General features: G+C 56.9%; 1 protein-coding gene across 11 annotated transcripts; it reads left to right on the top strand.

Moving 5' to 3' along the window:
• The first annotated feature begins 102 nt into the window (after positions 1-102).
• Positions 103-23,368, top strand: ATP8B3 (ATPase phospholipid transporting 8B3). Of its 11 annotated transcripts, none has more exons than XM_071728089.1 (29): positions 104-172; positions 2,558-2,607; positions 4,542-4,613; positions 5,167-5,258; positions 5,781-5,894; positions 6,584-6,682; positions 7,080-7,141; positions 7,911-7,983; positions 8,165-8,235; positions 8,734-8,816; positions 9,859-10,017; positions 10,509-10,597; positions 11,432-11,625; positions 11,937-12,169; positions 13,675-13,709; positions 13,975-14,131; positions 14,755-14,943; positions 15,294-15,406; positions 15,795-15,959; positions 16,235-16,346; positions 16,644-16,719; positions 17,598-17,739; positions 18,162-18,429; positions 18,915-19,138; positions 20,222-20,305; positions 20,588-20,827; positions 21,415-21,553; positions 21,802-21,932; positions 22,536-23,368. In XM_071728089.1, the coding sequence occupies exons 3-29, from the start codon at positions 4,559-4,561 to the stop codon at positions 22,770-22,772; spliced, it is 3,636 nt and encodes a 1,211-aa protein (XP_071584190.1). In that variant the 5' UTR covers positions 104-172; positions 2,558-2,607; positions 4,542-4,558; the 3' UTR covers positions 22,773-23,368. The 11 variants fall into 11 exon arrangements, with proteins under 11 accessions (XP_071584191.1, XP_071584189.1, XP_071584190.1 ...); XM_071728094.1 differs by having other exon boundaries at positions 5,130-5,258; XM_071728090.1 differs by lacking the exon at positions 2,558-2,607 and having other exon boundaries at positions 103-172.
• Positions 23,369-23,787: the final 419 nt, after the last annotated feature.

Below are 23,787 nucleotides of genomic sequence, written 5' to 3'. Positions count from 1 at the left end.
CCCAGCAAGAGGGAAAGTCCTTGATTCCTTGGCAACAGCTGAAAAAACATTGGTGAAGTATCGACATTCTTCTCATACCAAATCCCAGACTAAATCCAAAGCCCAAAGCTATCCCAGCTCCTGGGGAGGAGATCAGCACCAGGACACAGCCCGAAACCTGCAGCAGGGCCAGGTGGGTGACACCGGGGTCACCGCAGGGACCGAGCATCCTGCACCCTGTGGCCACTGGGAGAGGGGGGAACTGGCCAGACTGGGGAGTGGGGGTGAGAAAGAGGGTCCTCACCTGTGATCAGCCTGTCCCCAACCCTGTCCCCAGCCCTGTCCCCAGCCCTGTCCCCGGCCCTGTCCCTTCCCAGCCCTGTCCCGGGATGGCTGCAGGAGGAGGATGATGAGGGTGCTGGTGCCGGTGCCAAGCAGGAAGGAAGGCAGTGACCAACTGGTTGTGCAGGTTTTGGGGGAAGGGTGAAGTTTTGGGGACTGGGGTGGATGCTGCCTCCCGAGGGCATCGCTGCCCCTGCCACCTTCTCCAGTTCTGCTCCAAGGGCTGTTGGGAAGCACTGGTCCTGCCCAGGACCTGCCTGGGCTGTGGCACCGTGAGGGTCCCCATGGGCAGCTGAGCCAGGGCCGACATTTGGGGCATTCACAGGAGCCTGGGGGCTGCTCCCTGGCTGGGAAACACCCCATGTCCTGCAGGGAAACCTTTCTAAATTAGTGTTATTGTTGTTGTCTGGGAACAAATGGGGCTTTGTAGCTGCTCAGCCGGTTGGAACGGGGCACCCAGAGCTGCTGGGCCCGGGAGGGAAGGTAAAAAACCAAGCTCAGAGGTTTAACAATTCCCTGTGGGCAGGGGAGGCCACGCACAGGCTCCGTGGGGATGCCCCGGGGGAGGGGAACGCTGGGATGGTGACAGTGACACTGGAGCATCCTCTGTCCCGGCCTCTGCTGTTGTGGCCTCCTGGCGCTCGCTTAATTGCACCGGGGAGGGGGGGTTCAGCTAATTGCAGGGGGGCATCGATTGCTGAAAATGTCATCTGGGCCAGCTGCAGCTCCCAGGGTCACCTCGGCTCTTCCCCGCCAGCGTTCTTGGTTCCCGGGTGCCCAAAGCCACCTCCCACGTGTCCCGACACGGGGGGATGCAGAAAATCCTTTCCTTTCCTCTGGTCCCGCCCAAACCCATCAGCGGTTGCCAAAGCTGGGGGGGCTAGGGGGGGCACGGAGATTCGGGACCGTCCCTGCCATGGCCCAGTGGCCGCTGTCCCCTCCTGGTGGTGCCGGTGCCATCTTCACCCGAGGGTCCCCGCGGGGCTCCGGAGCTGCACGCGTGGAGGTAGGAGATGAGGGACAAAGCCCCAAATGTCCTCGCGGATGCTCCAGGGGCGGATGTCAGCCTCACGGGAGCTGCGGGGATGGTGCTGGAGGAAAAGGCACAGGAGGTTCAGCTGGGATTGGGAGGGAAGGGGAGGGAGGGTTGGGATAACCTGGTGTATCCTGGTCCTTATCCAGGGCTGTCAAAATGCAAATAACGGCTCCCAGGGCTGGACCATCCCTGCTCTGATGCTCAGACACTTGTCGTGTCCTGCCCACGCCCCCCCGGCCCTCCCCCAGGATCGGTGTCACCTTCACCTGAGAATTAACAAACTCCTTAATTTGGCACCAGCCCCGTGGGCAAGGGCTGGGCTGAGGTTTCCCCCTCCCGCCCTCCCCAGAGGGTGAGGAGCTGCCCCCCGGATGGGGATGGATCCAAATCCGTCTCCCCCCTGGCAGGTCGGGTGCTGGCCGGTGTCACCCGTGGGCACACGGGGCTCTGGTGGCACCGCCACCTTGTTTAGGGACCTGCGGGTGCTCCGAGCTGGGCAGTAAATGCTTCGTGAACTGCGGGGCCTGCGCTTGCTTAATTGCCTCCGGGTTTCGGTGCTTAATTACGGCGAGTGATTAACCTAATGAGAGTTAACGAGGGACCCCTGGGGTTGAGGCTCTGCGGGCCTGCGGAGGGCTGGGGGATGTCCCGGGGGTGGCTCTCTCCTCATTAGCTGCCAGCGCTAACGAGGTGGCCTCTGTCCCCGCGGGTTGGCAGTCCCGGTGCCATCACCTCAGGACTGCGGGGTGGCAGGGCGGTTCCCTGGTGCCTTCATCCTCCTCTCCCTCCTCCCGCTGCTCCCACCTTCCTCCAGCTCCAGGGCAGGGCCCGAGCTGCTGCCACCCCCGAGGAGGCACCAGTGAGCCCAGTTCGGCCCCGGTGCTGTCCACATGTCCCTGGGTGCCCTTGGGGGCACTTGGGGAACACTCTCCTCTCAACCGAGGGGGTGACAGGGACGTGACATCGCGTCCCTGTCCCCTGGCAGATCCCAGGGGCAGATCCTGTGCCAGCAGCTCGGGGTTGTTCTGACCCACCCGGGCAGGGCTTGAGACACCTCGGGGGGACCAGGGGGTGTCCCAGGGCAGGCAGGGAGAGGCCGGATGGGAGGCGGGCAGGTCCCTGGGAAAGCTGGAGGTGTGGCATGGGCTGTCCCTGCGGGGGGCAGGACGGGTGGCAGCCAAGTCCCCTTTGTCACCGCAGTGGCAGGAGCTCGGCGGCTGCCCCGGGGGCTGCGGGCAGGATCGGTGCAGGTACGGGGACCCGGGGGGAGCGTGGCGTGGAACCCCCTTCTCCCTCCGTCCCTCCCTCCCTCTCTCCGTTTCCCCCCCATCAGTGTCCTGGAGCTGCCATCCCCCTCCTCCCTCCCCTGCACAGTTAGAGCACCCATGGGTGCCTGAGCGGGCAGTGGGTAAGGGGTGGGGGGTGGGGTTTGAGGGGTTTCAGAGCCCTGGAGATGTGGGGATGAGGGACATGGGGTGGGGGTGGCCTGGGCAGGGATGGGGGAAGGGTTGGACCGAATGATCTGAAAGGGCTTTTCCAACCCAAATGATCCATGATTCCCAGAGGGTCCCTCCTGGGAGCTGTAGCTCGCACTGCGGACCCTTGGGAGAAGGAGGGGGGGGAAAGGGGCGGGATAAACACCCTCCCCCCCCCAAAAAAACCCCACAACACCGCGGCTGAATGGAGAGCAGGGAGCAGCCTGTGGGGATGGGGATGGGGGTGGAGGAGTTGCCTTTCCAGCTGGTGTTGCATCCCAACAGGTGGAAAAATAGGGCAAGTGGAGGGAAACACCTCGGTGCCAGGAAAAACCCCGGCGAGGTTTTAATGAGCAGTGATGGAGACATCGGGGTGTGGGGGTGGGTGGGGTGTGCCCAGGGCAGGAGGAAGCAGCAGCAGCACACACCCACCCACTTGTCACCCGTGTCACCTGCAGCTGCTGTGATGACACCAGAGGGGATCCCCGGGGGGGTGGGGCAGGGGCTGGGGCTGGGGTCCCCGAGGATGCTGTGAGCAGCACTTGGCAGCACCCACCAACCCCGGGCAGGGGACTGGAGGGTCAGGGTGGTCCCTAGGAAGGTGACCACAACCCCCTGGCCAAGAGCACTCAGACACAGAGCTAGGAAAGGGTCTGGAGCAGAAGGAAAGGATCTGGAGAGTTTGTGAAAAGCAGCTGAAGGCCCTGGGGGTGCTGATCCTGGAGCAGAGGAGGCTGAGGGGAGACCTTCTGGCTCTCTGCAACCCCCTGAGAGGAGGTTGGAGACAGGGGGGGTCGGGCTCTGCTCCCAAGGAACAAGGGATGGGACAAGAGGAACTTTTGGCACAACTCAAGTGGTGCCAGGGGAGGTTTAGGTTGGAGCTGGGGAAGAATTTCTCCCTGGAAAGGGTTGTCAGGGCCTGTCCCAGGCTGCCCAGGGCAGGGCTGGAGTCCCCATCATCCCTGGAGGGGTTTCAGAGCCCTGGAGATGTGGGGATGAGGGACGTGGGATGGGGGTGGCCTTGGGAATGGTTGGACCTGATGACCTGAAAGGGCTTTTCCAACCAAAATGATTTGATGATTCCACGCTGGGTCTGCTGGGTACTCCCAGGGAGCCCAACACATCCCACAGTCATTCCTGCACAAGCACAAACACCTCAGTATGTACCCAGAGATTTTAGAAGCAAAAATGCCCCAGCAGCTCTGGAGCAGCAGTTCTGATCTGCAAATGCTCTTCACAAACATTAATTAATCTTTTCCTCCAGGCCAAACCCCAGTGGCACAGTGCCCACTCCTGCTTTAAATGGGTTTATTTGTGTTCAGCTACACAAACCTCTGCTAGCCTGAAACAGTGTTTTTGGGGTAAGAAAACACTGCTTTGGGTCTTGTTAATACTCTGAGGGTGCTGAGCCCCAGGTTGCCCCCAGAAACTGTGGCTGCCCCATCCCTGGCAGCGTTGAAGGTTGGATGGGGCTTGGAGCACTCTGGGCTGGTGGGAGGTGTCCCTGACCATGGCAGGGGTGGCACTGGGGGGGCTTTGAGGTCCCTTCCCACCCAAACCGATCTGGGATTGTCTGAAGATGTTGTCCTGCCAAGAAGAGTGTTCCCTCTGCAAGATTCCCTGGAGAGGTGGAGGGCCCAGCTCTGGAATGTTGGAGCTTCCTGGTGGGATCCTGCAGGGCAAACACCTTTGGTTGTCCCCATCCCCAGATCCTGGTGGTGCCCAGATGGCTGCAGGAGCCCCTGCCCCAGGCTGCCTGCATGGAGAGAAGCAGCTGCCAGGTCAGTGGGCACTGAGGGGGTTTGGGGTTGTTTTGGGTTTTTTTTTTCCCTTTTTTAGGCAGTTTATGAGAAAGTTGAGTGTGAGTCGTGAGGTGGGGAAGAAGCAGATTTGGGGTGAAATGATGTGGAAGGACTGACCATCAGCTGGGGTGGGGGAGTTGGGGAACATGACTGGGATGTCCCTTGCTTGGTGGCAGCTGGACTGGGACAGCAAAAATGAACTGAGGAGAGGAACAACAAGTGGCCTCCAGGCAGCAAGGTCTGTGCTTGGAGAACTTATCCTTCTCCACATTAAATTAAACCAAATCCAGAGCCCCAGTGGTGGCTCTGAGGGAAGTGTGTGGGATCTCTGGAGGCTTCTGGCCACGGTGCAACTTAGCTGACCCCAGAGATCCAGCTGTGTTCCAGCTGTGTTCCAGCTGCTCTCAAGCTGTAGGGACACCACAGGGAGCCCCCCTTGCCAGCACTGGGTCACCATGAGCCCAGTGGCACCATCACTGGTCCCTGTGTCCCCAGGGCCTGGCTCTGATGGGAGCTGCTCTTTGCTTCTCAGCTTTCACCTGGGAGGTGAGGGCCAACGACAGAAACTACCACCAGCAGGTCAAGAAGAAATTTGCCTTCTGCCTGACCAAGAAGAAGTACTCAGTGAGTCAACCTTGGCCAGTTCTTTGCTCAGCTCCTGGTTCTGGGTGGGTGTTCCTGACAGAGACGCTGCAGAGGGATCTCCAGCAGGATGGAGGTGCTGGAGGGGTCCTCAGTGAAAAGGAAGGGGCTGCTCCCTGCTCCAGATGCTCTCTGAGGCTGTCAGATAAGGGCAGAACCACAAGATTGGTCATTTTTAGTCTGATGGTCAAAGCAAAAGACAGATTTGGGGAAAAAAGGTTTTGGTTGAACAAAACCAGATGTTTTTTTTCCCAGCTGAGCAATGACCATCTTGCTGGGGGCCAGCTGGGAACCCTTCAGATCATCACAAGCAGAAGATTTGGCTTCAGTTTGAAGTCTTCTCACCCTTTGCTCAAATAGATCTTTGTCCCCGTGGCACTTGTAAATTTTTAAAGGCATCCCTTATGCCAGAAAAAGTTGAGAAGTCCTAAAAATCCCCAACTGGAATTTAAAGGCCTTTTGAAAACAATCCTTTGGTTTCACCATCCTGCTCTCCCCCTGCAGGGCAATGCCATTAAGACAGCCAAGTACAACATCTTCACCTTCCTGCCACTGAACCTCTACGAGCAGTTCCACCGAATGGCCAACATCTACTTTGTCTTTGTCATCCTCCTTCAGGTGAGATGGAGACCAAGGTCAGGGCACAGGGGGATTGTTTGGTGCTCAGGGACTCTGCTATAAGTGGTGGCAGGGAGGTGATTTTCAGGGGTGGTCGTTGTCTTCTATGAATTCCGAGGGATTTCATTTCTGTGGAGCTTGGAGCTTGAACCGATTGGGCTTGGGTCAAAGCCAAGCTCCTGTAGAACACACCCAGGCAGAGTTCCTTCCCTCCAGACTCAGTGTCCCACATGTACTTTGTGTATGAGGCTGAAATTCAACAAAACTTGTAGGCAGAGATGTTGGGCTGATGCCTCCTGGGTGGGTTCACATCATCCTCAGGAGGCGGTGGGGAGGGAGAGGCAGTTGGTACCCAGGGAGAGGACAAGGGGTGATGGACACCAACTGGAACACAGGAAATTCCACCTGAATGTGAGGAAAAAACTTCTTGGCTTTAGGAGTGACAGAGCACTGGGACGGATTGCTCAGGGAAGTTGTGGAATCTCCATCTCTGGAGATACTCAAAACCCACCTGGATGCCATCCTGGGTTCCACACTGGGTCCCACCTGAGCTGGGGGTTGGACTGGGTGATTTCCAGAGGTCCCTTCCCACCACCACACTGGGACTGACTCCCTGTGAGTTGGTCACCTGGGGTGCCCCAAGGTGCAATGGAAATGGCGTCAGCAATGTGAAAATTCTCCCTCTGCAGACCTTCCCTGAGATCTCCACTCTGCCCTGGTACACCCTGATCTTCCCCCTCAGCTGCCTCCTCATCATCCGGGGGCTCCGGGACCTGATTGATGACCTGGTGAGTGTGGGGATGGGGAAGGGTTGGGTGTTGGGTGTAAGGTCTGGGGGGGCATGGGCAGCAGGAAGGTTCCCTTTGCTTGGCCATTGCTGGGTCATTCCTTGCTCTTCAGGTCCCATCAGCTCCACTGTGTCCAAACCCCTTTGTGTTTTCCCTTGGGAAGGATGTGACTGGGCAGTTCCTTTCCTTGGGCTCCAGACCCCCATTTCTGTCACCTTCACCAGTGGCTGCCTTCCCAACCTGCTCCCCAGAAATACCTTGGGGGGGAATCTTGGAATGTATCTTCTGATGGCTTCAGACAGCAGATCCTGTCCCAGGCCTGAGGAAGAAGATTGTAGAAGGTGTGGTCCATCCTTTTGTTTTGGTCTCTTTTATTTTTTTATTCTCCCCTGGGCAGGGCCGTCACCAAAGTGACAGAAACATCAACAACAGACCCTGTGAAATCCTCTCTGGGAAGAGGTGAGGAGCTTTGGGAAGCTGCACCTGAGTTATCCAGGCCTGTGTGGAGTGATGGAGCAGCTGAAGTGCTGAGCATCCTTGAACAGAGCAGCTGAGAAGGGTTTTGGGGGGAATATTTCTGATGCTGGAAACTCCCATCACCTCCCAAAATCTGCTGCAGGTCCAGCTGTTTCCCCACAGCAGTGACCTAATCCCAGCCACACACAGTGGGTCTGAAAAAGGCCAAATTTGCTGTGATGTGCTGGGAGGAGGGTTTCAGATTAGATACTGGGAACAGTTTCTTCCTGGAAAGGGTTGTCAGGGGTGGAGGATTTCAAAGGATTTCAAAGCCGTGTGGCTGTGGTGCTGAGGGCCATGGGGTGGGGGTGGCCTTGGCAGTGTTGGGGTCACAGTTGTGACTTGATGATCTGAAGGGGCTTTTTACAACCAAAACAACTCCATGATCCTAGAGTTCCTCCAGTCCCCATGTCTAACCCACGGAGTCATATTCCTGCTAAACACTGATCCAGAGAGGGACCAACCAGTGGCCAGGGAGCTGAAAGTCCCTGCCACCTGTAGGCATGGTGGATATGGAGGTGACAAACGTGTCCTGTGCCATCCTTGGTGCTTGGCCACCATCCAGTGGTGCAGAGCAGCCAACAAGCAGCAGGTCCCCTCCATCCAAGGAGCTGCGACAGAGAGAGGGTGACCCAGAGGACAGAACCAACTGCAGGGCCCCATTCCTGCTGCTCTGCAGGAAATTCAGAGATTTCCCTCAACTCTCCTGCAGGTTCCTCTGGCAGAAGTGGCGTGACATCTGTGTTGGGGACATCGTCCGCCTGCATAAGGACAACTTTGTCCCGGTGAGCAGGGCCCTGGCCCCCCTGGGTGCTGGGACAGCAGGGGGGGGAAGAAGGGACTCAACTGGGGGGGTTTGACCAGAAGGGACTCAACTGGGTGGGTTTTACCAGAAGGGGCTTATCCAGGGGGTTTGTTGGTCAGGAGGGGCTCAGCCAGGTCCTCCCCCCCCTTTTTGCTCCCCAGGCTGACGTGCTCTTGCTGTGCAGCTCGGAGCCCAGCAGCCTGTGCTACGTGGAGACAAGTGACATTGATGGGTGAGCAGGGGGGCAAGGGGACCATGAGGGGCCGTGGCTGAAGCCTCCTCTCTTGGGAACCCCCCTGGCCTGGGGGGATGTCCTCTGACAGCTAAACCTACAGACACCCCAGAATGGGATCTGATCCCCAAATGATGACATTTGGGGAGCCGAAAAAATGCTCCTGTGGCTTCCACATTGGAGATGGTGACCCTGGTGACCCTGGTGACCCTGGTGACCCTGGTGACCCTGGGCTCCCTCCCAGCCCAGGGGGGCACAGCAGGTGCCCATCCCTCCCCCAGGAATGATTTAGTGCACAGTCCCCTGGCCAGGGCTCTTTCTCCATGAATGCTCCATGTCTGGTGTGATAGGTCCCTCTCTCTCTTTTCATCTCCATCACTCATGTAATCACCTGATAATTAACAGCCATCTCTGTCCCCTCGGCCTGACAGCAGAATTAACACCTTTGTCACCCCCCCAGGGTTGTTTTATTTTCCCCTCCCTGTCTCTTGTTCCCAGGGAAACAAACCTGAAGTTCAGACAAGCACTTCTGGTCACCCACCAGGAGCTGGTGAGTGAGGAAACCATGGCTGCCTTTGATGGTGAGTATCCTGCAGGGGCCTTCCCACTGGGATGGGTTCAGCCTCTGGAAGTCCCTGTCCCCTCGGGCACCAAGTGCCACCAATCCAGCTGCAGGATGCACTTGCTCCTGAATGGAAGGAGCCAAAGACCTTGTGTGGGGGCCCTTCCCCAGCAGAGGGGCTCTGTGGTGGATCCATCAGGGCTGTGCACCTTCCTCCTGCCTTGGATCTTTAGTTTTCCCATTGGAGTCAAATGTTTGGTTCCCAAGCTTGGGCTCAGATCCTGCATTTTTTGCCCTTTTGGTTCTCCATGGGATGCAGACTTCCCTCTGAGGCAACACCAGGGGTTGTGTCTGTACTTCATTATAGGGTCACAGAATCCCAGACTGGTTTGGGTGGGAAGGGACCTTAAATCTCATCCAGTGCCACCCCTGCCATGGTCAGGGACACCTCCCCCAGCCCAGGCTGCTCCAAACCCCATCCAACTTTCAACACTGCCAGGGATGGGGCAGCCACAGCTTCTGGGGGCAACCTGGGCAACCAGGGGCTCAGCACCCTCACACCAAAGAATTTCTTCCTAATGTCCAACCTAAATCTCCCTTTTCCAGTTTAAAACCATTCCCCCTCGTCCCATCCCTCCAGGCCCTTGTCCCAAGTCCCTCCCCAGCTTTCCTGGAGCCCCTTCAGTCACTGGAAGGTGCTCTAAGGTCTCCCCATGGGATCCTTCTCTTCTCCAGGCTGAACACCCCCAACTCTCTCCCCCTGGTTCCAGAGCTGCTCCAGCCCTTGGACCATTCCCATCTCCCTCCAGTTTCCCATCCAGGGGGGGGCAGTTCCTGCTCTGAGCACCCTCCCAGCCCTGCAGGGGGAACCTCAGCTTCCTTTGAGCCATCCACATCCCAACTCCATCTGGAGCTGCCCTGACAAAACCCGAGTCCCCAGCACCCCCCTCCTCCTCCTCCTTCTCCTCCCTCTCCCGGGGGCAGGGCTGGGAGGCTGAGGGGAGAGGAAGATCCTTTGGTTTCCTCCCAAGCCATCGGCTGAGTTGTGCCCCCTGCTCCAGGGCGAGTGACCTGCGAGGAGCCCAACAGCCGCATGCACAGCTTCACGGGGACACTGGAGTGGAGGGGACAGAGCTACTCCCTGGACACTCAGAGGATCTTGCAGAGAGGCTGCAGGCTGCGCAACACCTCCCTGTGCTGTGGCCTGGTGATCTATGCAGGTGAGGGAGCAGGAGGGGCAGGAAATCCCCAGCTTCTTGGGAATCTGCCTCAGCTCTTCCAGCATTAGCAGGTCCCGCTCTCAGCTGACAGGAGGGGGTGGGAGCATCCCCCAGGAGTTTGTCCCAAATTTTGGTGGGGTTGGGGTAGATGTGGTGTCCCAAGCTTCTGCTTATCCCAGGTTATATTCCAGCTGCCTCCTGTTCTGGATCCGTTTCACTTCGCAGCATCCAGACTGAGTGGCTCGGTGCAGCTGAGAGCTTGGCCAGGAGTAGCTGTGGGTGGAGGGGAGGGGTAAGGCCTGGTGTAAGCAGCACTAATCCAGGTGTACAGCCCCAGCTCGAGTAACCACTGAGTAAGGGCTGCAGTCCTCTGAAGTCTGCACAGGTGGGGAGATGTTTTTATGGAAGAAGCCGTAAAACTTAACTTCAGTTCAACCTTCTGGGGTCTGCGGGCTTGTGTTTTTACACCTGAAGTGTTGTTTCTTATCCAGGATTTGATTCCAAAATTATGAGGAACTGTGGAAAGGTCAAGAGGAAGAAAACCAAGCTGGACCGCATGATGGATCGCCTGGTGATCATAGTGAGTGTGGGGCCTCCTGCCCTGCCCCACAGCCTCCTGGGGCTGCTCACATCTGCCCATGAGAGGCTGCTTGCTTGGGTGATGTTTGGCTGCTTTTCTCCAGCCTGTGATATTCTTCTCAGAATATTTTGTGTTTAACAAGTTATGGGAAAATACCAAGTGATGTTCCCAGACAGCAGCAGTTTCTGGGGCAGTCTCCCTGGTGGTTTTGTCACTTGAGCTCGGGACATGGGCAGCTCTGAGGTCTCAGCTCCAGAGCAGCCTCTGGGGTCAGAATGTTTCAAACCAGGAGCATTCAGGGTCTCCAGGTCCTCCTGGCTTTACTCATCCATAACCATGCTGGTCCAAGGAGATGGGATGTGCTGAGGGCCCTGCAGGGTGTGTCTCAGCATGGAGCAGATGGAGCAGAGAGGAACCTTCCCTCTGGGGGAGGCAAAGCAGCTTGGTGGTAACAGGAGGCTCCTGATCCTGTTCCTGATGGATGAGAAGTGCCATCACCTCTCAGGTTGGCAACGACCATTTCTGTTTGCTGGTAACTTCATCAGCAAGGGGTCAGGACACCTTCTGCCCCAGGAGATGGTGTCTGAGGCAGTCAGGGGGAGGGAACACTGGGGTTTGTGGTGTTGTGGATGTGCCAAGCAGAAGCACGAGTTGTGATCCGCCCTCTCAGCCCAGGAGGAGCCCTGAGAACCAGCTCCAGGCACAAGGACACCTTTGGCAGGTTTACAGCTGAATGTGACAAACCACCTAGAAGGAACAATACTTGGTTTTCAAAAAGGCCTCCTGGGCTCTCTGTGGGGAGAGGTTCTCACCCTGGCATTCCCTGCATCCCAGATCTTCCTGGTGCTGCTGCTCATGGCGCTTTGCCTCGCCATCGCCTCTGGCTTCTGGGCCAGGATGTTCCAGGAGAAGCACAGCTACCTCTCTGCTCTCTACAAGCACACGACCCCTGCTCAGCAGGCCTTCTTCAACTTCTGGGGCTTCACCATCCTCCTGAGCATCATCATTCCCATGTCCATGTATATAACGTAAGAGCACTCAAAGGTCAGTTCCTCACTCCTTGCATGAGGCCATCTCCTGACACCTCAGTTTGCAGCCACAAAATGGGGTTTGTCAGAGCCTGGCCCAGGCTGCCCAGGGCACTGATGGAATCCCCATCCCTGGAGAGATTTCCAAGCTGTGTGGGTGTGGTGCTGAGGGACACGGGTTAGTGGTGGCTTTGGCAGTGGTGCTGGTGGGACCTGAGGATCTGAACAGCAAAACAATTCCATGATTCTATGCTATGACTTTTGTGCAATCTCCTCCCCTGGTGTGAGGTTTCTTCTCTCTGACTCCGTAGGTTTGAATTCATCTATCTGGTGAACAGCTTTTTTATCAACTGGGATCTGGAAATGTATTATGCTGCCAAGGACATTCCAGCCAAAGCCAGGAGCACCAGCCTCAATGATCAGCTTGGCCAGATCGAATACCTCTTCTCGGACAAGACTGGCACCTTGACACAAAACATTATGAGCTTCAAGAAGTGCTGTATCAATGGAACCATCTATGGTAACTTTTGGTGGGACCAAGTTTGTAAGGACTCCTGAGTTAGGAAAACCTTGATTTGCTTCTTGCCACTCCTCTTGGCTTGCTAGAGAGCTTGGGGCATGTGGATTGACCTCTGTGGTCCAGGGTGAACACAATCCTGCACTCCAAAAATGGGTGCTTACCCTTCAGGAGGTGCCTGATGCCCCAAACTCCAGGGAGATCAGCTGAGTTTCCCTAGAAAAAAAAAAAAAAAAAAAAAGGGGGTTAGAAGCCCAGCAGAGCTTCAGGGCAGACACAGTTTGTGAGGTGGATCCTGCTGGGAATAAGAAGCTGATGCTGTCCCAGGTGCGCAGGGCAGGGCAGGGAGATGGATCAGCAAAGCCCATGGGCTTTTATTTTCTATGAAGGTTTTGGAGAGAAATAAAGAGGTTCTGCTTTTTTTTCTTTGCATCCTTTTCTGGTGACTCTCCAGCTTGGTTTCCAATTCTGGACACTCTGTGGCTTTCAGGTGATCTATGGAGGTGGCAAAGAAATTATCATTTCCTGATGTTGTTCTGTACAGTAGATGCATATAATTGCTCTTAGATTTTTCTTTTTATGGTCCTGCTTGTTTTTCTGCTTAAAAACCTGAGAATTGCCAAATCCTTTCTCTTCTTACTCACTGAAGCTCTCAGCTGGCTTCTGGGAACTGTCTCAGTGCTTAATTAGTCAAATTTATCAGGCTGGAGCTTTAGCATGGAGCTCCTTTTCCCTGAGATATGCATCAGGCACTTGAGACAAATGGACAGTGATAAAAGCAAAGAGGAGGAAAAAAAAAATCCATCCAAGTTTTGAAGTGGGAAAAAAGACAATTTTCCCCTACCTGATGGATTGTGTTGCACCTCAGAGCCACGATCCTGCCAACTGTAAAGTCTCCCAGGAAACATGGGTGAAAGCCAGACATGAATTTTAACATTAAAAATGTGTTGAAAGCCTAAAGAGCCAAAGAAGTCAGGTTGGGGGTGTTGAGGCTGGAGAAGAGAAGGCTGCAATGGGGAGACCTTAAAGCACCTTCCAGTGCCTGAAGGTATCCAGGAAAGCTGGGGAGGGACTTGGGACAAGGGCCTGGAGGGATGGGATGAGGGGATGATTTCAAACTGGAAGACAGGAGATTATGTTAGATGTTAGAAATAAATTCTTTGGTGTGAGGGTGCTGAGCCCCTGGGTGCCCCCAGAAGCTGTGGCTGCCCCATCCCTGGCAGTGTTGAAGGTTGGATGGGGCTTGGAGCACCCTGGGCTGTGGGAGGTGTCCCTGACCATGGCAGGGGTGGCACTGGGTGGGCTTTGAGGTCCCTTCCCACCCAAACCAGTCTGGGATTCTATGAAATCACCCCTGGACACCCTAGCAGAGCCTGGCTCCTGACCAACACCAGCAGACACTGGAAACCTCTCCCATTTTGGAGTCTCCTGGTCTGCAATCACAGCAGTCCCTGCTGGTTCAGCTGCTGGGAGCCCTTGCCAGCCCTGATCCCTGCAGCTCTCTGCTGACTGAGTTATTTTTCTTTTGGCAGGTACAGGCACAGCCCATGAGCAGAAGCAGCCACCGGTGCGTAACTCCCCCTCCCCTCTGCCCTGGGGCCAGGCTCAGATGCTCCTCACCAAACCCAAAGCCATCCGAGTCCTCAGTGACATCTCCAGCAGGCCCAGCCTCTGTTTTGGAGCACAGCTTGTTCACAGTGGTCCCAAGTTTGCCAGTGCTCAGCTGCTGGTTAAGGGCAGGGGAGCTGAGGGCATAAAATAATCCAGCCCAGCAGCATCCCCGTGCTCCTACTCCCTCTGGGAACCTGCAGTGTGCCCCATGCCTCTTCCAGGGGTCGAGGTTGAGCTGGAGCCACCCCAGGGAGCAGAAGTTGGACTTTTATGATGCCAGGCTGATGGCAGCCATTCAGAGGGACAGTGACCCCGTGCTGAGGGAGTTCCTGAGGCTGCTGGCCCTCTGCCACACGGTCATCGTGGAGGAGAAGGACGGTGGGTTGGCCATGGGGGTCAGGGGTGCTCTGTGGCACAGCTGTGTCCATTTGGGTTGGGACAAAAGGGATGATCTATCCCTGGCTGGGCACTTCTCTTCCTTGGTGCAATGAGTAGAAGAGATGAAACAAATACAGGTTACAGCTTGGCTGAAGAAGCTGTGGCTGCCCCATCCCTGGCAGCGTTGAAGGTTGGACGGGGCTTGGAGCACCCTGGGCTGGTGGGAGGTGTCCCTGACCATGGCAGGGGGTGGGACAGGGTGAGATTTAAGGTCCCTTCCCACCTAAACCAGTCCTGCTTCTATGAAGAGTAAATGGATTATTTTTTTAATGAGGCACAGATAAAAGTTTCAAAAAATGTGAATTTTCAGTTCCCTCAGTCATGATTTATCATTTTATAAGCAATCTTCATTTTCAAAAATACCTCATTTAGAATTGTGGAATCTGAAAACCTGCAAGAAATCATTAACTGGGAGACTTTAATTAGTCTCTCTGACTGAGTTTCCCTTGCCTGCTGGCTTGGACTTTCGGATGTCTGTAGGCAATGTTGGTTCTGGGTCAGGTCAGGGTGTTTCAGATGCCCAGGAGTTGTTTGGCTGGGAGTTTCCTGCTTCTCCCCTGCAGACCAGCTGGTTTATCAGGCAGCTTCACCAGATGAAGAGGCACTGGTGCTGGCAGCCAGGAACATGGGGTACATCTTCCTGGCCCGAACACAAGACACCATCACCATCAGTGAACTGGGGAAGAGGAGGACATACCAGGTGCTGGCCATGCTGGACTTCAACAGCGACCGCAAGAGGATGTCTGTCCTGGGTGAGCAGGGGGGGTGGCGCAGGGGGACCCCCAGGAAGGTCCTTTCTGTGCAAGGGATGGCACTGGGATGGCTGCCACTGACCACAGATGGCATCAGGTTTCCCAGAGCTGTCCTGGTCATCACTGGGGTTTTACTTGCCCTTGGTGAAGGCAGCTGAGAAAGCCAAAAGGGAGGAAATCAGGGGCTTGGAAGAGGGGTCCCTGAGGGCCTGATCCTGCCTGGTGGTTGGGCAAAAAAGCTCCAGGAGTGTCCCCTGTGGTGCCTCCTGCAGCATGGCCACCGTGTGGGGACAGGGGTGCATGGGAGCCACCTCTCTGGCTGCCTAAATTGTCCTTCCCTTCCCTCCCAGTGCGGGACCCCGAGGGCACAATCCGGCTCTACACCAAAGGGGCTGACACAGTCATCCTGGAGAGGCTGCAGAGGAGAGGGACCAACGAGATCTTCACTGAGAGGGCACTGGATGTGAGTCCCACACCAACCTGGGGTGGAAAGGGCTGGTCCTCCTGCTGCTGGCTTTGGGCTGGGTGTCCTGGAGTCCCCTGCTGCTCTTCCTCCCTTTGGCTTCAGGATTTTTGTCCCTTTCTTCTTTCTGCTTCTCTAGGAGCATCACCTGCATATGGGACACATGGGGCTAAGAGGGCATCCCCCCCACTTTTGGTGTTCTGCGTGGAGCAATGCATTGCAAGGATGCTTGTGGGGATGATGCAGGGTGGGGGAGGGAGGCAGAATCCAGAGAGAGCCCCTCAGGCCCTGCTGTGTCCCTGGGTCTGCCCGTGGGAGCAGGGTCCCTGGCCCACCCTGGGAGTCACCCTGGTGGGGGGAAGGGAGACCTGATGGGTCATCTCTGCAGCACTTTGCAGAAGAGACACTGAGGACTTTATGCCTGGCCACCAAGGAGGTGAGTGAGGCTGAGTACAAGGTGTGGAGCAGGAGGCACCAGGAGGTCAGCATCCTGCTGCAGGACCGAGGGCAGGAGCTGCACAAACTCTACGAGGAGATGGAGCAGAACCTTCAGGTGGGGTTTGGGAGGAACTGGTTCCTCTGGCTCCGTGGAGAGCTGGAGTTGGGGGAATGAGGGGGTGAAATGTCCAACCCAATTCCCTGGGTGGGAGGGAAGGTGGAATTCTCCCCCAGGGGTGACTTTGGGACCTGACATGTCAGTAGACACTGAGTGAGACATCAATTGGGTCGTGTCCACCTGTGGGCAAGGAACTTGGGCTGGATCCAGGGGGGGGTAATTCCCATCTCTACATCTTTCCCTGTCATGATACCCACTCATGCTCCTTCCAGCTTCTGGGGGCCACGGCCATTGAGGACAAGTTGCAAGATGGAGTCCCTGAGACCATCCAGCTGCTGAAATTGGCCAACATTAAAGTCTGGGTGCTGACAGGAGACAAACAAGGTCAGTGGAGGCAACCCCAGCTCCCACCAGCACATTTCAGCTTCTCCCTTAGCCAGGCCCAGAGAGATGAGACCCTGGGGGTGGGCAACACCCCCATTCCCTGCAACACAAACCCAGAGTGTGTCCCACAGCCCATGTCACCTGCTGGGGACAGAGCAGGGGAAGCCATCTCTGTGGTGGCACCGAGTTGGAGCAGAGCCCAAGCAGCTGTTGGACCCGAGGGCTGGGGGCTGCCCTGGGGTGGGGGGGTGGTGGCATCAGGACATGACAACCAAGCACTGTCACCTGGTGGTGCAGAGACTGCAATGAACATTGGCTACGCCTGCAAACTACTCACGGATGACATGGAGATCCTGGAGGAGAAGGAGATCAGGTGAGAAGCCATGGCTTCCTGGCTCAGGACAATGCTGAAGACTCCTGTGTAGAGTGGCCTGAGCTTCCCCTGAGCTTCTCCTTCCCCGGCCCACCCTGGATCATAAAATCATAGAATGGGTTGGGTTGGAAGGGACCTTAAAGCTCATCCTGTTCCTTGGGCAAGGACACCTCCCACCAGCCCAGGGTGCTCCAAGCCCCATCCAACCTTCAACACTGCCAGGGATGGGGCAGCCACAGCTTCTGGGGGCACCCAGGGGCTCAGCACCCTCACACCAAAGAATTTCTTCCAACCTCAATGTCCAACCTCAATCTCCCCTCTCCAAGTTTTAACCCATTTCCACTCCTCCTCTCCCTACCCCCCCGTGTCCAAAGCCCTCCCCCAGCTTTCTTGTAGCCCCTTCAGATACTGGAAGGTTGCTCTGAGCTCACCTGGGAGCCTCCTCTTGTCCAGGCTGAACAACCCCAATCCCTCAGCCTGGATCCCAGGGAGCTGCTCAGCCCTCTGATATTTTAGTGGCTCCTCTGGACACCTTCCAGGAGCTCTGTGTCCTTCTGATGTTGAGGACTCCAGGAAGAATGTCCATGGCCCTCATCTGCTGATGCTTTCCCAGACCTCCCCATCTGGTCCTGCTCCTTCAGTGTTCTCCTCCTTGGCAGGATTTGACCAGAAAGAGCTTAACCTGGTTCTCCAGCCTCTAAACCACAGGGACAGAGACTGATACTTGAGATCATGGAACTCCCTTTCTGTCCCTCCTGTTCCCCCCACTCCCACCAGCCCCATCTCCCTGGAGCAAAGGCCAACTCTGGGTCTCAGATGAAGCTGGGCACCATGTCCACCACCACCCCCTTAGCTCCAACCCCCCCTTCCCCACACAGCGAGATCCTCCAAGCTTACTGGGTGAGCAACAACAACCTCCATGGCACTGGAGAAGCTCCCTGCAGCCACCACCTCTCCCAGCAGCACCTGGAGGCTTCAGGTCACAAGAAGAGAGCCCTCATCATTGACGGGGAGCTCCTGGTAGGGTCGCACTTGGATGCTCTCCTCTGCTCCCTGCACTGGTGGCTGTTCCTTCCCTGGTACCATCAGAACCTGGGTGGCACCAGCACAAGGAGGATGTGATGTTCCTCCTGCACAAGGGGTGGGGAAAGCCCCAAATGAAGAGTGGAGAGGCTGAGAATCTCACACCCCTTGATTAGTGTGGGAGGCTTGGACCAGAGCTGGGGTGATGCAGGCTGGTGGGGAACCACATGCTCTTCAGGTCATACTGGGACAAACTGGTCTCCCAGTCACAGTGCTTGCTGTGTGATGAACTTCTAGAAAAACGAGGTCACGTTTTTGTAGCCCCTACAAAATTTAAGGCCATCACTGAGGACTCTGGGGCTCTCATGCTATGAAGGCTGTGGGTGAGGTCCCAACATCATTGTGTGTTCTCCCCTAAGGACAAAATCCTCTACACGGGAGAGGTCCTGAAGGAGAAGAAGGGGTGGCTGTGGTGGTGGCTGGGTTGCTGCAGGGCCACGGACCAGCAGGAACAGGGCAGACTGGTGGAAAAAGCTTTTGTGGACCTGGCCAGCAGCTGCCAGGCAGTGATCTGCTGCAGGGTGACCCCCAAGCAGAAAGCCCTCGTCGTGCAGCTGGTGCAGAAGCACAAGAAGGTCACCACGATGGCCATCGGGGACGGGGCCAACGATGTCAACATGATCAAAAGTGAGGCCAGGGGCAGGGGGCAGGGTGGGGGGTTTGGTGGGGACATCCCCATGGGGGGGGTCCCATCTGTTATCTCCACCCCCTCGCCCTCTCCTTTGAGGTGAGGAGCTGGGAGCTGAACCCCCCACACCAGTTCTCCCCAGTGCTGTGCTGGGATGGGAGCCAGAAGCCCAAACCCAGCCCCAGCCTGGCACCTCTTGCTTTGGCAATGAGGAGGAACCTCCATGACACCTCAAACCCCAACCTGGGCAGTTGGCAGAGACGTCCCTGTCCCCTTCCAGAAGTCCTGGTGTGTGTGGCCCCGCTCGTCACCCCCCGGGAAGTGACAGAGGAGGCTCCTTCCCTTTGCTCCTGGTTCACTCTCTTTCCCACCAACCTGCGGCCGATCCACCGGCAAATCGCACCCGCTGGGGTCCCCAGACAGCTCGACCTCCTCACCAAAGTTTCCCCTGCCACTTTTCTCTCCCCTTTTTCTGCCTCCTCAGCCGCAGACATCGGGGTCGGGCTCAGCGGGCGGGAGGGCTCACAGGCCGCACAGAGCAGCGACTTCGCCCTGGCCCAGTTCCGCTTCCTCCAGCGCCTGCTCCTGGTCCATGGCCGCTGGGCCTACCTGCGCAGCTCCAAGTTCCTACGATACTTCTTCTACAAGACCTTTGCTGGGCTCCTGGCCCAGGTCTGGTTCGCTTTCCACAGCGGATTCACGGCTCAGGTGAGGGCTCACATCCCATCCCCATCCTGCCGGGCTTTCTCCCAGCTCCTGGTATTGGGATGTCCCGTTCTGGGGGGGCTGCCTGCCTAAAATCTGGTTGGTGTTCTGCTTCTTACTGGGATGGCTTGGGAAAAGCACCCTGGGGAGTTCTGGGATGTCCTTAAAGAATGGTGGAAGGGTTTTGGTTGGAAAAGCCTTTTCAGGTCATCAGGTCCAACCATTCCTAAGGCCACCCCCACCCCATGTCCCTCATCCCCACATCTCCAGGGCTCTGAAACCCCTCCAGGGATGATGGGGACTCCAGCCCTGCCCTGGGCAGCCTGGGACAGGCCCTGACAACCCTTTCCAGGGAGAAATTCTTCCCCAGCTCCAACCTAAACCTCCCCTGGCACAACTTGAGTTGTGCCAAAAGTTCCTCTTGTCCCATCCCTTGTTCCTTGAGAGCAGAGCCCGACCCCCCCTGGCTCCAACCTCCTCTCAGGGGGTTGCAGAGAGCCAGAAGGTCTCCCCTCAGCCTCCTCTGCTCCTTGTCCAGCTCACAGATAAAGATATTAAAAAGATATGAAAACGAACGAGCACTGAGCCCTGGGGAACACCGCTGGTGATCAGCCACACACGTCCCTGGGAGCTGCAGCTCAGTCTCAGACAGATGCAGGGAAAGATCCCATATCCATTGAGCTGCTTTCCTCCAAACTGGGAGCTTTTATCCCATCCGTGTGATTTGACCCCCACTGTGTGGCTCCAGCCGCAGCTGCAGTGTGGCCACTGATAGCTGCAAACAGTGTGGGGCTGATGCAGAGCCTGGGGCAGGTCCAGGGATATTTCGCCATAATATTCTTGAAATCTCCCTGAGGGAGCCTTCCCAAAGCATTCTGAGCTCAGAGCGGCTTCCTCCTCCCTCCCTTTCTTTCCTGTGAGGATGCTGAGCCCCAGGTTGCCCCCAGAAGCTGTGGCTGCCCCATCCCTGGCAGTGTTGAAGGCTGGATGGGGCTTGGAGCACCCTGGGCTGGTGGGAGGTGTCCCTGACCATAGAATTGGGTGGGCTTTGAGGTCCCTTCCAACCCAACCCATTCTGTGATTCAGCCACTCTACGAGGGATGGTTCCTTGCACTCTACAACATCTTCTACACTGCCTACCCCGTGCTGGCCGTGGGTCTTCTGGAGCAGGTAGGGTTTCACCTTGTGCCTGGAGGCCACATCCCCTGGAGGTGTGGGTCAGTCCAGTGCTCGTTTCATCTCATCTCTTTGGCTCTTTGTGCTGGGACCTGGCACTGAGCAGCTCAGTGGGGATTCTGGTCCTGGGGGGTCGGGGGTTTGTTCCCTGTCACCCCACAGCAAATGATGAGAGGGACCCACCTGCAGCTCTCCCAAAGGGTGTGTGGAGTGGGGTGGCCCAATTCTGCTCCCCAGCATCAGTGGGAAGGGTAATGGTTGGTGCCCTCCTGGCAGGATGTGAGTGCCAAGAAGAGCCTGGAGTTCCCTGAGCTCTACATGATTGGGCAGCAAGATGAGCTCTTCAACTACCGTGTCTTTGCCATCACTGTCCTGCATGGGGCCAGCACCTCACTAGCCAGCTTCTACATTGCCTTCTGGGCCTTTCGGGACCACGTTGGCACCAAGGCTGTTGGTGACTATGAGTCCTTCTCTGTCACAGTGGCCACATCAGCCTTGCTGTCAGTCCTTGTGGAGGTGAGTGATGATCTGCCCTTCCCCAGCCTTGATCAGCGGGTCAGAGCTGATCCTCCCCCTCTGCTCTGGTGAGACCCCCCTGCATTGCTGGGTTCAGCTCTGGGGTCTCCAGCACAAGAAGGACTTGGAGCTGTTGGAGACTGTCCAGAAGATGCCACTGGGATTTGAGGGCTGGAACAGCTCTGTCTGGAGCCAGGATGGGGGTGTTCAGAGAAGGCTGCAATGGGGAGACCTTAGAGCACCTTCCAGTGCCTGAAGGGGCTCCAGGAAAGCTGGGGAGGGACTTGGGACAAGGGCCTGGAGGGATGGGAGGAGGGGGAAGGGTTTTATACGGGAAGAGGGGAGACTGAGATGAGATCTGAGGAAGAAATTGGTGAGCCCCTGGCCCAGGCTGCCCAGAAAAGCTGTGGCTGCCTCATCCCTGGCAGAGCTTCAAGGTCCCTTTCAATCCAAAGCATTCCATGATTCTGTGATCCTGGCCCTGGGGCTGCTGCTCTATTGGGGCAGGGGAGGAATTTGGGACATGTGGATGAATGGGTCACCTCAGCTTCCACAAGGCACCGAGTGTTCTGCCCTTGTTCCTGCAGATCATCCTGGACACCAAGTTCTGGACAGCATTGTCCTTCCTGATGGTCACAGCCAGTCTGCTGCTCTTCTGCCTCTTCTCCTTCTTGACCCAGAGCTTTGAAGCCTTCAGGGCAGCCCCTGCCGTGTTCCGCTTCCCAGGTGATCCCCAGGGATCCCCATGGTCCCTCCCTTCCCTGAACCTGAGAAGCCCCTCCTGGCTTTGGTGATTTCAGCCATTTCCCACCCACAGATCATCTCTTTGTCACCATTTCTTGATCTTGCTCTCTTTGATTTTTGACCACAGTTCTGGTGCCATCTTCCCTTTAGACCCTTCAAGGGTGGTGGGGGGGCATTGTCTTTCAACACTTGTTCCCTCTGTCCTCCCCACCACCTTTTTCCATTGGCAGATGCCAGCCTGAATGCCCTGACTGATCCCTACGTCCTGCTGGTGGTTCTGCTGTCCCTGGTGGTCAACACCATCCCCTCCCTCACCATCCGCCTGTACTGCACCATTGTGGGCAAAACCACCACCCAGCAGGTGAGGGGCAGGCAGGGGGGGTGTGGGGGGGTGTCTGGGGATGCCTGAGGGGCAGCTGGGGATGGGAAAGTAGAAATTCCCCAGGGAAGCTGTAGTGGTGGAGCATCATCTTTTCTTGGGGGCATCACTCAGCTGGTGGGGATCTCTCGTCACATGGAAATCCAAGCCTGGCTCTCCCCAGATGGTTCTGAGCCAGACAGGAGGCCCTGAGACAAGAGACCTGGCCCAGTTCCTGTGTTTGGCTGCAGCAAGAAACTGGACTCCAAGGTTCCTTGGAGCTGCTCCTGAGGAGACACCGGGCTCTGGTGCTTGGTACCAGCTCAGTGTTGGCAGGAGTTACTGCCACCTGGGTGGTGGCTCTCACCTTGCTGGTGGAACAAAGAGGTCCCAGATGAGAGCAGGGACTGAGGATGCTCCAGGGTTGCAGCAGCTTTCAGGTCCCCACGAATGTCCCCACGTCACACACCCCATCACACCAGCTCAGGGCACGGGGGAGCCAGGAGCCAAACTGCATCCTGGTGCAGGGCATCCTTCCTCTCCCTGCATGGGCTGAGGGCTTACCTGGGAGGTGGCCACAGCTCTGATCTCCTCATCTCCTTGCAGAAAATCTTCCTGAAAGCCAGGCAGGAGCCAGACCCCCCCGTGGAGCTCCGTGCCCACCTCCCTCGTGGCTCCTTCCGCCGCCGCTCCAGCTACGCCTTCTCCCACCAGGAGGGCTATGCCAGGCTCATCACCCGTGGGGACAGCCTGCACACCAGGAGGGCCCCCTGCCCCCTCCCACCTCCCCTCTGCCCAGACACCACCCCACCTTTGTCCCCTCTGCCCAGCCCCAAGGTGTAGCTGCCCTGGCCAGCACCAACCTCCTGCTGTGCTGGGACAGGGCAGGTGCCACCACGGCACAGAACTGACTGCTCCCCCACCCCTTTTAAAGCATTTCTAAATCTTACTGGGATGGTGTGGGCAGCCCTGGAGGCTGCAGGGGGGGTGGCCCAGCCTGGGGGATGTGTCCCACCAGCAGCCCCATTGCCCCCAGCACTGTGGGGATGGGCTTTGCAGGAGGCTGGGCAGCTGTGCAGAGCCCTCTCCCCCTCCTTCTCTTTGCTATCCCTGCCCCAGGTGCAGAGGTGCCTCCTGTGGGTGCCATGCCCCATCTCCACAGCAGCCATGTCCCACTTCTCCCAGACAGATGTCCCCATCTTTGTGGTCACAGGCTGTTTGCTGCGAAGCCTTGAAATGCACCCTGGGGTCAGGGGAGGGTAAAGCCCTGGGGTGATGTCCTTGGCAGCTCTGCCCAGTGGCCATGGGACCATGAATCCCCTGCATCTGGGGACAAAATCAGTGGCCACTGGAGAAGTTGTGTGGGCACACCTGACCGGTGACCGGATCACCCTTTCATTGGTTTTATTTTTTTTTAATTAAAAAGGACTCGAGCTTTACTTGCCTCTCCTGTAAATCTCCACTCTGCCAGCAAGGGAAAAAGCTGCCCAGAAAGGTCCTGTGGGCCCTGGGTCTGTGCCACCAGCTCACTGGCACCTGCCAGCACTTGTACCATGGCAAAAGGCGGGGCAGGAGGAGCAATTTGGGTAAAAAGAGAAATAATTCACTCAGCCCCAGGATGCTTGGACCTGCCTGCAGCTCACAGGCTTGATGGGTTTGTTTAACAAGTGCTTTGGCCTCCTCTGCACTGAGTTGGTGAGAATTTAAGTGTTTTCCTTGGGCTCTGGCCAGGAGGGTGCTGGGTGGTGCCAAGAAAAGTCTGAGGATTCTCTGGGAAAGCTCCTGTCCAGGAGGAGCTGCTGGAGGGAGAAAAACCTCTCCCATGATCCCCAAATCTGCTCCTGGTGCTCTCCTGCAG

This window comes from Heliangelus exortis, chromosome 28 (genome assembly GCF_036169615.1).
Source record: "Heliangelus exortis chromosome 28, bHelExo1.hap1, whole genome shotgun sequence".
Lineage (NCBI taxonomy): Eukaryota > Metazoa > Chordata > Aves > Apodiformes > Trochilidae > Heliangelus > Heliangelus exortis.
The sequence above is the reverse complement of the archived record's forward strand: the minus strand, read 5'-3'. Positions and strand labels throughout refer to the sequence as shown.